Here is a 13,246-nt window from a genome sequence, read left to right as displayed (position 1 = left end):
CCTTGTATTGACTCTGCAATTAACTAAAATATTATGGACTCATTACCATCACACAAGCAAGCAGGCCCGACAACAGGCGATGGTGGGGAAGTGTCTTTCTTAAAAACCAAATTCCAGTGTAAAACCACACTTGAAAATAGTCAGGAAGGCCTGGCTGTAAGAAATGCCAAGTTGACGTTTTGGGTTGAAAAAACAGAAAAAGAAACAAACAAGCACTGTAGAAACAGTGTTAGGCCTGAGACGAATTTATTGATCTTAAAATCGAAGCAAAAAGATTCATGATGAAAACCCTAATTTTATGTCTAGCGTACATTCTTTCCTTTGGTGAATTCTCATCATCAGGTGTCCTTCAAAAGCCTTTACAAGTAGTTAAACGGCACAACCGCAACCTACCACGCTGTCCTCTTACATCAAAATTTATTCCCTCTCACATCAGCCTGGAGAAGACCACCAGCAAGCAGCAAATCACAGTCCTTGAACCTTTGTTGTCTCTACGGACTGGAGCTACCTGCCACGGTGAGAGGGCTCATCCCGTTGCACGGTGCAGACAAGCAAGCTGAAGGGCTAATTAGCTCTTGCCCCAGTCTGCGAGGAGGCTGGCTACTGGGGTTTTACTGGTTCTCCGCCTCCCTGGTATAGCCCTGGTGCAAGGACAGTCTGAGCAGCATGAATCATGGCTGTCATGGACTAGCTGGGAAGGAAAGGATGCAAAAGAGCTTTTGCACTGGATGCATATATTACGAGCACGTATTCAGCTGGAGACTTCATTTTACCATCCCTGTGATCTACACAGTATCCCAGCCCACTTTCAGCTCCACCGATATTACAGCTTTCGCATCCCCCAAAGCATCTCTGCTGTCTCCTACTCCCAGAGGCTATAACCACTCGCACTGGCTTTTTTTGTTTGTTTGGTTTGCCTTTTCTTTTTTTTTTTTTTTTTTGAGTGCTTATCCAGCCCTTTATCACCAGCATACTTAACTCCTATCCGCTGGTGTACATGTGCATATACACCAACGGGACTTCAGGTGGTGCTAAGTTTCTCTACATTATCTTTCCTCACGGCTTATAAATTTGCCAGTTTGAGCCATGTGATTTGAATGCCTATAGACACCCACGAGATGCATTACAGGGGTCAACTAGAACCCCTAAGTCCCAGCCCCGGGTGAGAACCAGGACCACCCTCGCTCCCTCAGGCACCCCCTGCTCCCCCTGCACGGCTCACTGGTGAGTCACAAGTGCCAAACTTCCAGCTACTCTGCTCTCCAGCCCTCAGGACATGGAGCATCCTCAAAAATAACAGCGGGGTACAGAAGAAAGTAGCCATACAGCTCCCAGCTCAGCCTAAATGGGAGCTCATCCAAAAGAAAGACGTTGCCTCTGTGAGGGCTCCCAGCTCCCACGAACATCTGGATCCAGCAGGAGCCAGAGAGGCCCTCTCTGCAGAGGCAAGACCTTGTCAGAGACAAATCCTGAATTTGGCTACCATCCCCAATGCATGGGAGCCACAGCCTTCACTAGCGGCACACTGCCACATCTTCTAAGCTCCTGTGCAAGCCTTTCCCCAAGAACGGCCAGGACCCACCTCGGGGGCAAAGAAGAGCTCTTCTGCTACTAGACACTCATCACACAAAGAGTGAAGAGTCGACAAAAAATTACAGGCAATTGGCCATTGTATATAGCTGCTATACTTTGCCTAGCACGTTAGGTACACATACTTTAGTCTGAAAAAATCTCAAAAAAAATTTCTAGATAAACCATATTTGACTAATGATAAATGACAAAGAGCAGAGCAAAACAGCTGTGTCTCTCCTGGTGATGATCAGCACACATTTTTAAACAGATGTTTCTGGTTTTCAGTAAATTCTCACTTGATGGATTTTTTTTTTTTTTTTCTGAGGACACAATATCTATCAGATTAAAAACTTTGAACACTTAATTAAAAAGGACAACTCTGACTGGAATCATGTAGCCCTCAAGTGAAGAGGGATTTTTTTAAAGATACATGGAAGTGAGTAACAGTTCCACAACTAATTACATCTATTTAAAAAACAAACAAAAAACCAACAAAACCCCCTTTCAAATCAGCACCTGAAAATGTCAGTATAATTAAGTTGTAAAATGAATGTTCTCAAATAAAGCCTGAAAATAAAAATACAGTTTGCTGTTAGCCTGCAATCTATCACCAAATCTATTCCAAAATACCACCTGCCCAATTATAAATTGACAATTAATGGCAGTTTTCCTGATAAAGGAAGCAGAGTGATGCATTTAACAGTGTCATGGGCTGGGGCTGTCAGAGCTATTTCCTATGTTAGGTTATCTTCATCATGCACTTAATTTCCTGCAGCTAAACATGGTTAAAGGAAAAAGTCACCAAGCAAATGGTGCAGTGGTAAAATCGAATCTGGTTGCTGCAAATAAACGTTATCAATTTGAAAAGGCCCAAACTACCTCATCTAGCCAGCATCACGTGCAGGGGAGAAGCGCCCCTCCACAGGGGTCAAGAAGAGAAATAAAAGGTCTTTACGCAGTCTTCCTATCAAATGTACATCAGTGTATTTCCCTCAGATCGAATTTTCCACCAACTGAAAACATGTCCCATTCCTTTCTACGCCACAATAAATCTAACTGTAGCCCTCCTAAATGCTGTAATGAGGGATGGTTGTTTCAAGGCTGGTTCACAAAACCTGGTGTTAGGCTGTAGAAAACTCGCTCAATGTAACTCCGTCCTACATAAATCAGATTACAAAACAGATGAATAGTGATTTATTTTGCATACACCAGATACACAATATGATTAAATCAAAAACAGATTATCCAGTCTGGCTGACTTCTGCCTTTAGCAGAAAGATTTATCAAACTAAAAAAAAAAAAAAAAAGAAAGAAAGAAAGAAAGAAAGAAAGAAAGAAAGAAAGAAAGAAAGAAAGAAAGAAAGAAAGAAAGAAAGAAAGAAAGAAAGAAAGAAAGAAAGAAAGAAAGAAAGAAAGAAAGAAAGAAAGAAAGAAAGAAAGAAAGAAAGAAAGAAAGAAAGAAAGAAAGAAAGAAAGAAGGATACTAAGCAGCACACTGGAATATAGACAGGGAGGAAACAAAGCCAAAAACTTCTACTAAATTTTCCAAAGGTGTTTAAGCCCCATTTTCACATGACTGCTATGCATTTGGGAATTAAATTACCATTACAACTTTCTACGCTACTAGAAGCCCAAGGCCACTTGAAAAAGAGGTTTGCAGACAGTTTTGTCCTTAACTCGGCTGCTGTGCAAAAGACGTCAGAACAACTGCCAGTCTCGCGCAGGGACTAACAACTCTGCTCACTGGCCACGTACCCCAGCACGGAGTCATCTGCCCCAGAAAGCTGCCTCACAGCGGCATAACCACTGCCTGGATGAGCAGGGTGGTAAGTGTGTTTCAGCGCCCAAAGTAACGTAAGTGACTTAGGAGTGTGGCAGACTTGGGTGCCCCGCACTAAACCTCTTTTTTCTAACAGGGAGTGTTCCTTTAGAAGCAAAAAACATAAACTAGAGAAACCACAGGGCTGCTGAAACTTTTACCAGGCTGCTCGCTTGCCCCTGCTCCAACTGTGCACCAAATGCAAATATGGTTACGATTTATTATTTATTGCCTGTATCTCACATCGAAGCAGATGCATGCTAAAGATCCTTGAGTGTTTCTTGGAAGAGTAAGAAAACGATGATGATGCCTACATGTCCACCAACTTGACTGTGGTCAGAAAAATATACCTGCTTTATATTTCATCTATGAGTTAACATGAGTAGATTTTTCTTTTTCTTTTTTTTTTTTTTAATTTCCTGTCTGACAACTGAGCAATCTGGCTGCGAGCTGTTAAAATAGATGCTGTGTCCCACCCCAGACTTGGCTGTATTTTGCTGGCATGCCGAGCAAGTAGCTCCTCCGTGGAGTGCATGCGGCGCACTGGAATTCCTCACGCTGAAGTCTGAAAATGTGAGTCGTCGTCATACTCCCAGATAATACTTAACACTACCGTCCCGAAATTTCACATTCAGAGATCGATTTGCATGGGAGATTTTGCATTTGTTGGCTTAGATGAAGAATAAGAAACTGTTGCCACGGGAATGGAGATAACAAGTGGCTGGCATCGCATCTCTGCTCATTCTGAATTTAGAATCACATGGTGCTAAAACGAGCTAGTGAAGGAAGGCCATTAGTAAGATGCTCACAGGGGCGTTTGAATGAACTGGAAAACAGTCAGGAGAATGTGTAGGGAGGATTAAATCAAACAAATAAACAAAAAAAATCCGTTCATTGAGACAGGCTTCCAAGCAGCCTTCAGCCCTATGGTACAGCAACCTAACATAATCAGAAGCCGCTGCTACGTAGTGGCAAACTGAACTTGTTGAAGCATCCAAATATCCCCATCCGGCATGAATACAGCAGGAAAGAGAAAAAGGTTAGAGGCATTGCAGGCTCTTCCCTGTCCATTCCTCCCGCCTCTCAATTAACTCTAACGAGTCCCAGGAGATGGTCACCGATGCTCAGCCACAAGTCCCCCTTTCACTGGGTCTTGCCCAGACAGCCCTGCCTTTGCTTTGTCTAAGGAACTTCCTCTCGCTTGCCCTAAACACACAAGTTTGCCATCAATGCACAGGTCAGCAAATCCGGTGTTGCTGCACCAGTGACTATCTCATCTTAAGACAGCTTGTGCCCTTTTCCACTTTTGGAAAACCCCAGTTTCTTGAGAAACTCAACTTCTCCCAAGTTAAGGTTGTCCTCTATCTCATGATCTGGACCAAACCACCTATTTCAAAAAAAAAAAACAAACAAAAAACCCCAAACAAACAAACAAAAAAACCACTTATCAAGTGAGTATCTGAAAGGTCCAAAAATCAAAAGAAAGAAGGAAAAAATACCCAACATTTTAAAATCATGGTTTTTAAGAAAATCATATGGTTTGGGGCCACAATGAACAATCTTTGCATGCTTGAGTTTAATACTGTCACAGTTACAAAAGTGGAATCCAAAGAATCCACAAGAAATAAACAAGTCCGTTGATGCAGATAAAAGCCAAATGTGCTTTTGGAACTGGTAGACAGGTATTCAGCCATACATTCCCTGGGTGCAAACTACAGCCTCCATATGTAAAACTACATGACCCCATGCCTGTGAGGTCAAGAACATGTATGTCTATTTTCCAGGCTGAAAAAGAAGACTGCAGCTAAAGAAAATGTGGCTTTCAACAGTTAAAAAAAAAAATAAACTGTACAAGAAAATACAGTAGGGAGCTTTTATAAGCCACCTGGAACTGGGTGTCTATTCCTGGAACCTCCTTTTGGTGTGGTAGACCTCATACATGCCATACACCCAACCAACAAACCCAACCATTTCTCTTCCCCCTCCCCCCAAAAAACACTACATTTAATGAAAAGTCAAGTGTTACAGGCCAACACACTTCTCAGATTCAACTGATGACACTTGAAATAACTAGAGTGCATTACTTTTCAACGAGTAAGAAACTGTCTCTAGGAAATTTCAGGTTGTGTTTAGTCAAATACAGCAGCTAAAGAGGAAGTCATAAAAAATGTGTAAGATACTCAGAAATCTGGCACTTTCATGAGTGCCTGTACTTTTTGTCGTAATATAGGATGATTTGGGATATGCTAATGAGCGGGTAAAAAATAAAACTGGGATTTTAGTTTTGGAAATAGTCACTAGCACTGCCTCCATACCAAGGGCAGAAGTCCAGTCCTGTACTTCTATTTTGCCTTTGACATTTTGCCAGTGAGAGATTCTGCGTTGCACAGCACTGAGGAGTGATGGAGAAATGTCACAGAAAGGAACACAACTGAGGCAGCAAGGGCTTGAGAAACACAGAGCATCACCTGCTCGTACAATAACTGCCTGGTAGAGTGCTTCTTTGTGAACTATTTGCTACATTAACTATAAAAGAGGGACTACAGACAGAAACTTCTTGCATTTGAGTGAGACAGCACAATGCATAAATACTGAAACAAAAAAAGACCCTGGAGCTAAAAGCTGAAGTAGAATTTCACAAAGACCATCTCTCAACTCTCCACGTAATGATTTACCTCCAGCAGTTTTTGAGGCAGACTGGTACATTTAGGTAACCCAGTTTGGTCTGGAAAAGGTACGATTCCCATCACTACCTCAGGGTTTGTTCCAAAGCTTCCCCTGAAAATCTCTGCCTGGTCTCTAAATATTTTCTACCTCCAAAGATTTGGTGTGAGGCCGTGGGCTGCAACCAAAGCACCACAGACAAATCCCCCAGCAGACCTGGGTTAACCTGTGCAGCTTCAGCCTCAGCTGCGGGATCGGGCTCTGCCCTCCCACCCCGTCCTGCAACATTCAGCACCTGCATGCCGAATCCCACGCACGAATAGAGTCACCGGTCCATAGCCCTTGAGGGGGATGTGTGAGCCCAAAGCTGCCCCGAAGAGCCCAGAGCCTGGGGACTGGGCTGAGCCTCCGAGCTCACAGTCCTCGTAAGCAACCAAAAGAAGCATGAGGCACAGAAAGACTGTGCCTCTGCTAAGGCAGGCATTATTACACTCTTATTATATACTCTTATTATTCTCTTGCTCTGGGACTTGAAAAGCCTAAAGCGGATCAAGCTGTAATTACGACAAATGAAAAACATCATCAATTTTAGAAACAATACCAACAAAAAAGCAGTTTCCCTTTTAGACTGATGCCACCTATGAAACCTCGGAAAAGGAGACAGCACCGGCAGACGGTCTGCCTGAACCTGCTCCCTCCTACCCTCAACGAGATGGGAGTGCAGGGGAGGGAGGGAAAGGCGTCAGTGATTTTCCAAGGCACGCTGGCTTTTGATGAAAATCGTACCGCGTATTCAGGAAGAGACAGAGGAGGTAATCAAATCTGGTTATCTCAAAATCATTATGACCGGGTAGATTTTGGAGCCCGAGTTGTTTGTTGGAACCCACCCCTGCAGCCCTCGCGTTTGAAATAGAACAGATGTGTAAAATAACAGGAAAAAAATCCAGCTCTGTTGTGACAAATTCTTAACCAATTTTTTTGGAAAGATTTAAAATAACATAGTTTCTGTTGCGTAGGCTGTGATCCTGTTGACGTCCGTGCTCAGTTGCCCAGCACTTTCATATACATAAAACGAGAGGTATTTTTGGTGGAAGGAAGCACGGTCAGTGTATCTGATTGGTAAAGTAACTTAAAATCACATTTCAACAGTAACTTCCAACTGCCCTAGAGCACGAGTTAATGAGATCACATGGAAACATATTGTGAACCAGGAAACATATTTTATACAAGACCAAAACAGTGGAAAAAAAATGTTAAATACACAACGTAGTGGGGCTCCGTTTTGTACGCGTCACCTTTCTTGTTTGTGTTAGCGCACAGGCATGTCGGGTGCCTCCTGATGGACTGCAGCAAAGCGCCTACGGGCCGCTCACTGCAACGGAAAGATAAAAGCCTGTTTGGTCAAACTCTCCTATCATTGCCCTCAAAGTCTTTGGCAAAAAGCAGCCCCCCAACGCAAAAGCCCCCGGCCGGCCTCTCTGATGAACGCGGGCTACTTGGCACTTCAGCGGGAGAACATAAAAGGCTTTTTTTAAGTATACAGGAAGGCTCTGAAGGATTTGCCTGGTGTTAAAAGCGTCTATCCCAGTTCCAAAAGGCAGCAAGTGCCCACCTCTGGATGGCTCAGCAAAAGGGGTTGCTGCATTTCGCAGCACTGAACTGAGCCAGCGTCCTCCAAGAAGCCTAGGCAACATAGAGAGGAGGAGGAGAACGATGAGGAAGGGGACCACAGCACGACACGCTGTAACACGAAGGGCCATGGACCGCTCAATCTCAGTTTTGTGAGACAGCATGTGGCAGAGAGGTGCTGGCTGGCAAAAAGTGAGATTGGCAAGGTTGAGAGCCAGCGAATGTGTCACTAATTAAAATACTTCAGCTACGTGCCCGCTTCTTTCATTTTGAGAAAGACATCTTTGCTGTCAAAAGCAAGAAGCCAGAAGTGCTGAGGGGGAAGAGGACGGGGGTGGCCTTCACAACCAGGGACTGGGATCAGCCTGCAGGCTTTTGGAAAGCCAAACTTTTCCTGCACCACATACCACCACATACACAACCCTTAGAAGACTTCAAAATAAAGACCAATAACTGAGACCAAAAGAGAAAGCAATAGATGTAAGTCAAATCCTGGCTATTCTGTGGTGCTTCCTACCTGGAGTCCTCTTGTGATAAATAAATGTGACCAGTATAATATCATCAGACAAATAAGGTTTTCTTCTTCAAACATAAAAAAGTTGGGGAAGAGGGGAAAAACCACTGTCCAACGCAGATAGGAAAAGAAGATTGGTAAGAAGCTTTCAGATGAAGCAAAGTAAAAGTTAAAATAATGCACAAAAGAACCGTATTCCTATTCTCTTTCTATTCACTACCTATCAAGTGTAAAAGTAAAGGTCCCTGTAACAGCCACAATAACGGGAACATCTCTTAGTCCTGCAACAAAAACATATTAACACATGATGAACAATTTAAGTAAAGCTACAAGTTTGATGGTACCAAATTGTCCCGCTGCCTGACAAGCTTCTGAATACCCCCATTTCCAGACTGCCCAGGCTGAAGCTCATCCCTTGGGAAGCAGATAACCAGTTACAACCCACAAGTGGACAACTCCTAGGATAGACACGTTAACGCTTCAAGGTTTTACTCATGGTCACACTACACCAACAATGGAGGCAGTGTCACAAGAAACGGCTAAGTGGAATGAGCGGATGGGCAGATTTGGTGGGAAGCCGAGACGGGAAGGTGAAGGAGGAAAACAAAGCATGCAATAAAGATATTAACAGGACTGCCCCCTAAGTCGGGGTCCCTTACCTCATGTAGGATGTCGGAGACAGAGACTTTGGTTTGGCCCACTGATAGGGATGCTGTGGCACGGACAGATACTGCTCGCAGAAGTTTCCTTTCCTGATGTGCTGAAAGCTGGAGAAGTCTTCTGGTGACAAATCGGCAGTTGGCGATATGGTCCCGTGATCCTCACCAGCCGGTTCAGTTTTGAGAGTCATGGATGGGGTGTGGTCAATGGCGGTCTTCCTCGACTTGATGGGAATCCCATCATTCATATCTATGGTGCTGTCGGTGGTGAGGGCGTTGATGGCAGCGACAATGGCAGAGCTGGTGTACTGGTTGGTGTTCCCCAGCCATGTCTCATCCGTGACACTCACCCGTGGCGAGTTTTGCGGAGAAGGTGTGGGGGAGTGGTGTGGGGAGTAAGAGGTCTGCCGGCCATTGAGGCTGTACTTTCTCTTGTTGCAGGGAGATGGGGGCCTGGAGTTGCGAGCCCCCAGCCAGTTTTCCTCTGTGATGCTTGTCCTGGGAGATGTCGATGGAGAGTGCCTTGGAGAGTTGAGCAAAGTGCAGGCCACCATGCTGCGTTGGTAGCTTTCCTCTGTGTCAGTGGTCTTCGGAGAGACACATGGGGACTGCCACGGAGAGGTCTGGGGTGAAGTGTACGGATACGAGTAGTTGGACTCATAGGAAGACGCTTCGGAGTTGCAGCTTCTGGAAGACAAGCTACTCGCTGGACTCAGACAGGATGGGTCTCTGTACGCCTCAATGTTTGGTAAGTTCAAAGTGGCAGTGGAAGGTGACCGCTTGGTGTTTGGTATGGCCTCCTCAACCTCATCGTGGAAAAATTGGTTGTTGTTATGATGAAGTCCCATGTAAGAAGTGATCTCAATTCTAGGGCTCTCCAGTGCTGGAGCTCCATTAGGTCTAATGTTTGGTGGCAAGTAATACTCGGATGCACCGCTGTCGATATGTCCTCCATATCCAGAAGGATGGTTTGTTGATGGGACAACTGAAATGACGGGATTTGATGTCTGAAGGCCATGACATGGAGTTGACAATGAGGAATGTGCCACATTTAGAGGCAAGCCAGCATTTACGGTTGAAGATGTATAATTATAGTGTTCTGGAAAACAAACAAACAAACAAAAAAGAATGATATGAAGTGCTGCACAAATATACTCAGTAACATACCGAGCTGAAGTGAAGGGACATGGCACAACACACAAAAGCACAGCTCTCCTTAGTAACCGAGCCCAGAGGTGTGTCACACTAGGGGAGAAGCTGCAGGCTAGCATCCTCGAAAATGTTACTAACTGAGCAGCACAAGACAAGTTCTCTTGGGAGAGGGACGTATATGGACTGAGTTTGTTTTGAGGACACTCTTATTACGCAAGCCTTCAGAGCAAAAGATTGAGTCTTCAAACAACGGGGCTTCAGCATTCAGAGACTGCATGTGTTTTTACGTAAGTGAGCCTGATTCCCCCCTTGAAAAGTTGGAATACACAAAAAAAAAACACGAGACAAAAAAACAAAAGTGGAGGCAGACTAAAGTGAAGAACGTGATCAACTGCGTTCTGTTAAAAAAATTATACACAACCGAAATTTCCATTACAGCAAGTTTCCAACTGGTTCCAGTTAACTAGGATTTTGGAACAAGACGGATCTATTGACCTGCTCTGGTTTCTGGGACCACTTATCCTCCAGCCCAACTGGCAGAGGCCAGGTGAAGGATAAACATGGATGTCTCACTACTCCGCGACAGCTGAAATTCCACTGAAATTGCTGGTTATTGCGCGCGCCACATCGAGCGCTGCCAGCAGCGCACTCTTGGCCAAGGATCTAAACATTTAAGAGCTCCGGGTGTATAAAAGCAAAAGCAGAGCTAAACGGCCAGTGTGAAAAACCTGGGAGGTGACAGATGACATCACAGACTTGCACCGATGGGCTCCCTGACCCAGCGCAGGGAAACAAGCCCCCTTTGCGCACCTCCATCCCTGCTGTGCTACAGGGAACCAGCACCCCAAAGCCAGTTCACAGGAGACCATCCCTGCCTCAGCCCACGGTCGGCCTGCTGAAGGGACCCCTTCAGCTCTGCTCCCCTGTCCCAGGGCCATGTGTGGGTCCCTCTTTGCCATCCAGAGATGCTGGGGGGCTGTGCAAAGGACACGGACAGCCCTCAACTGAGGGCAATGGGATCAACAGTCATCACCCCGGTGCTTTCTGAAGTACGGAGGTTCTCTGTCACCAGCACACAGGGCCAGAGCCCCTAACGCCAGTATCTCTTGCCGTACTGGAAAAAGACAGCAAACCCTTTCTATCAGGGACAACAGCCACTGAACTTTGAGCTTGGGTGCTCCTGTTCTACAGGTTCCTCTCAGCAGGCTGGAAGAGCACCCAGAGCTCCAGCTCCAGACCCAAATTGTGCCTGCAGCATGTCAGCCTTCCCTGAGGTTTGTTACAGCAGAGGCACTTTCCTGCAGGACAGAGGGAAACTGCATCCCCCCCAGGCCCCAGCCAGTCCGTGTGGGGACCTTGTCCCCTTCCCTCCCAGGAGGCAAGCTCCCTGGGTGATCACCCTTGCCCATCTTCCCTAGGGAGATACGGAAAAGCTTTGCTAATTACTGCAGCTGTTATTCCCAACAGGACCTGCTCCCTGGGAGCACTGCAGATGCAAACGAGCCTCCAAGCTGGTAACTCCAGCGCAGCTGCTATTCTCTTTCTTTTGCTTATCAGCTCAGCCCTCTCTGGTGTCATCCTCCAGCGATCCCGTGCTCGCCTTTCTTGCTGGCAACAACTCCAAGGCAAACGGTACTTAGGAAAAATTAATGCGCTGTCGCAGCTTCACAGCAACTCTGCGATGTTCCAGCTGATGTATGTCATGCCAGGTAACAGTCAGGAATGATGAGCAACACCACCTTTTGAACTCACTCTCTAGTCTGCCTTCAGAGACCGGCCATTTACTGAGGAAGGGTCATTAAATTACACTTGAGCGTGCCACAAATACAACTGGATTATTCAAAACACGCTGCAGCTTCACACTCTATTCAAACAACAAGGCAGGCAGGAACTATGGAGAAAGAGGCACTACTTTGACACGGATAATCCAACTGCAGCCGTCATAGCAAGGCGCAGATCTCCCTGGGGGCTCAGAGTCCCCTCCTTCCAAAATTAGTCCCCTTTTGTTGCTCTCGTGCCACATAGCTGCACCTCTCAGTGTTACCACAACCACCACCACCACTTCCCTCCCACTCTTCATGGAAAAAAAAAAATAATACCCAAAGTGGTAAGACCTTCTCTGTTTCAGAAATTAGCTTAGAGAAAGGGTCTAAGCAGCGCCTTCAAGGCAGCTTCAACCCCTTCACTGCTTCCCCCAGCTCCAGAGGAAGGTGATGTCCCTGGCACCGCACTGCTGCCGGGACACTGGCTAGGCTCTTCTTCCACGTATGCCCCACGGGCCCTTCCACCGCCTCCTGGCGTGGCGTGCAGGCGGATGGTGCTGGTGACACAGCACAGGCTGGGCACTGCCTCAGCCGGTCCCCACCGCGCAGCCGGACGCCCCGGGCAGGGGACCACGGGCTCCGTAAGCTGTCCCAGCTCTGGGCCCACTAGGTGGGCTTTGCAGACGGAGTGCGACAGCAGCATCTGCTCACTGCAGAATCAGTGCCTTGAGATCTTTTATTAAAAATGAACAGGTAAACAAACAAAATAGCGGGGATAATTATTACCTGCATGAACAGGACCGTGAAGCCAGCAGTCCTCTTACAATCTAATGCAGGACTAGGGTGAAATACAAACACTGAAGTCTGCTGGAGATGGGCAGCTCAGGCTGAACAGGCAATATAAAGGCTCAGACCAGCCTTTGGAATCCAGTTGTTAAAAAAATAAATTAAAAAGACAGACTCCAGTGCTCCAAGCAACAAGTTCCCCTAATGCACATGGCAAGGAACAGCCTCTTTTAGAACTGCTGTGCGTATTTTTAATGTCAACTTTTAAAGGGCCAAGAAAAATAACGTGTCATTCAACTTCTCAAACAATAGTACTCAGAATTGAAAGAAGCAAGATCCAAAGCCTTCCAAATACATTTAGGTATCTTAAGTTTTCAGGCAACGTGCAGAAAGTATGCTCACCAAATATAAAAGCCCCAAAGCCAGAACCAGGACCAGGACCGAATTCTTGGTTTGTAAGCTAAAAACCACCAGCTGAAATTCTGAAAAAGCACATTCTTTTCCACAACTTCCGTATTTATAAAACTCATCAAATGCACGTACATAGTCAGCTTCCATAACACACTGACGTTTTCCTCACCAGGGTAAATTAGACATGTAGAAATAAAATGTCAGTCTTCAAGGATGGGAGATGGAGGTGGCTACAAAGGCATGAAACTGCATCACACAATACACCTGTGTAAAGTAT

At 45.7% G+C, this 13,246-nt stretch overlaps 1 protein-coding gene across 1 annotated transcript in view; it reads right to left on the bottom strand.

Moving 5' to 3' along the window:
* The window catches only part of NFATC1 (nuclear factor of activated T-cells, cytoplasmic, calcineurin-dependent 1), a gene marked incomplete at its 3' end in the record, with an annotated part of 78,228 nt that extends 65,706 nt beyond the window's left edge, over positions 1–12,522 (bottom strand). Inside the window, exons 1-2 of the mRNA XM_009892793.1 lie at positions 12,483–12,522; positions 8,858–9,962 (exon numbers count right to left, since the gene is read on the bottom strand). Of these exons, the coding sequence (XP_009891095.1) occupies positions 8,858–9,705 (848 nt within the window). The remainder of the gene's footprint in view (positions 1–8,857; positions 9,963–12,482) is intronic.
* Between the last annotated feature and the right edge of the window lie 724 nt (positions 12,523–13,246).

Source organism: Charadrius vociferus, unplaced genomic scaffold (assembly GCF_000708025.1).
Source record: "Charadrius vociferus isolate BGI_N301 unplaced genomic scaffold, ASM70802v2 scaffold629, whole genome shotgun sequence".
NCBI classification, from domain to species: Eukaryota; Metazoa; Chordata; class Aves; order Charadriiformes; family Charadriidae; genus Charadrius; species Charadrius vociferus.
Note: the sequence above shows the minus strand (reverse complement) of the source record. Positions and strands in the feature narration are given on the sequence as shown.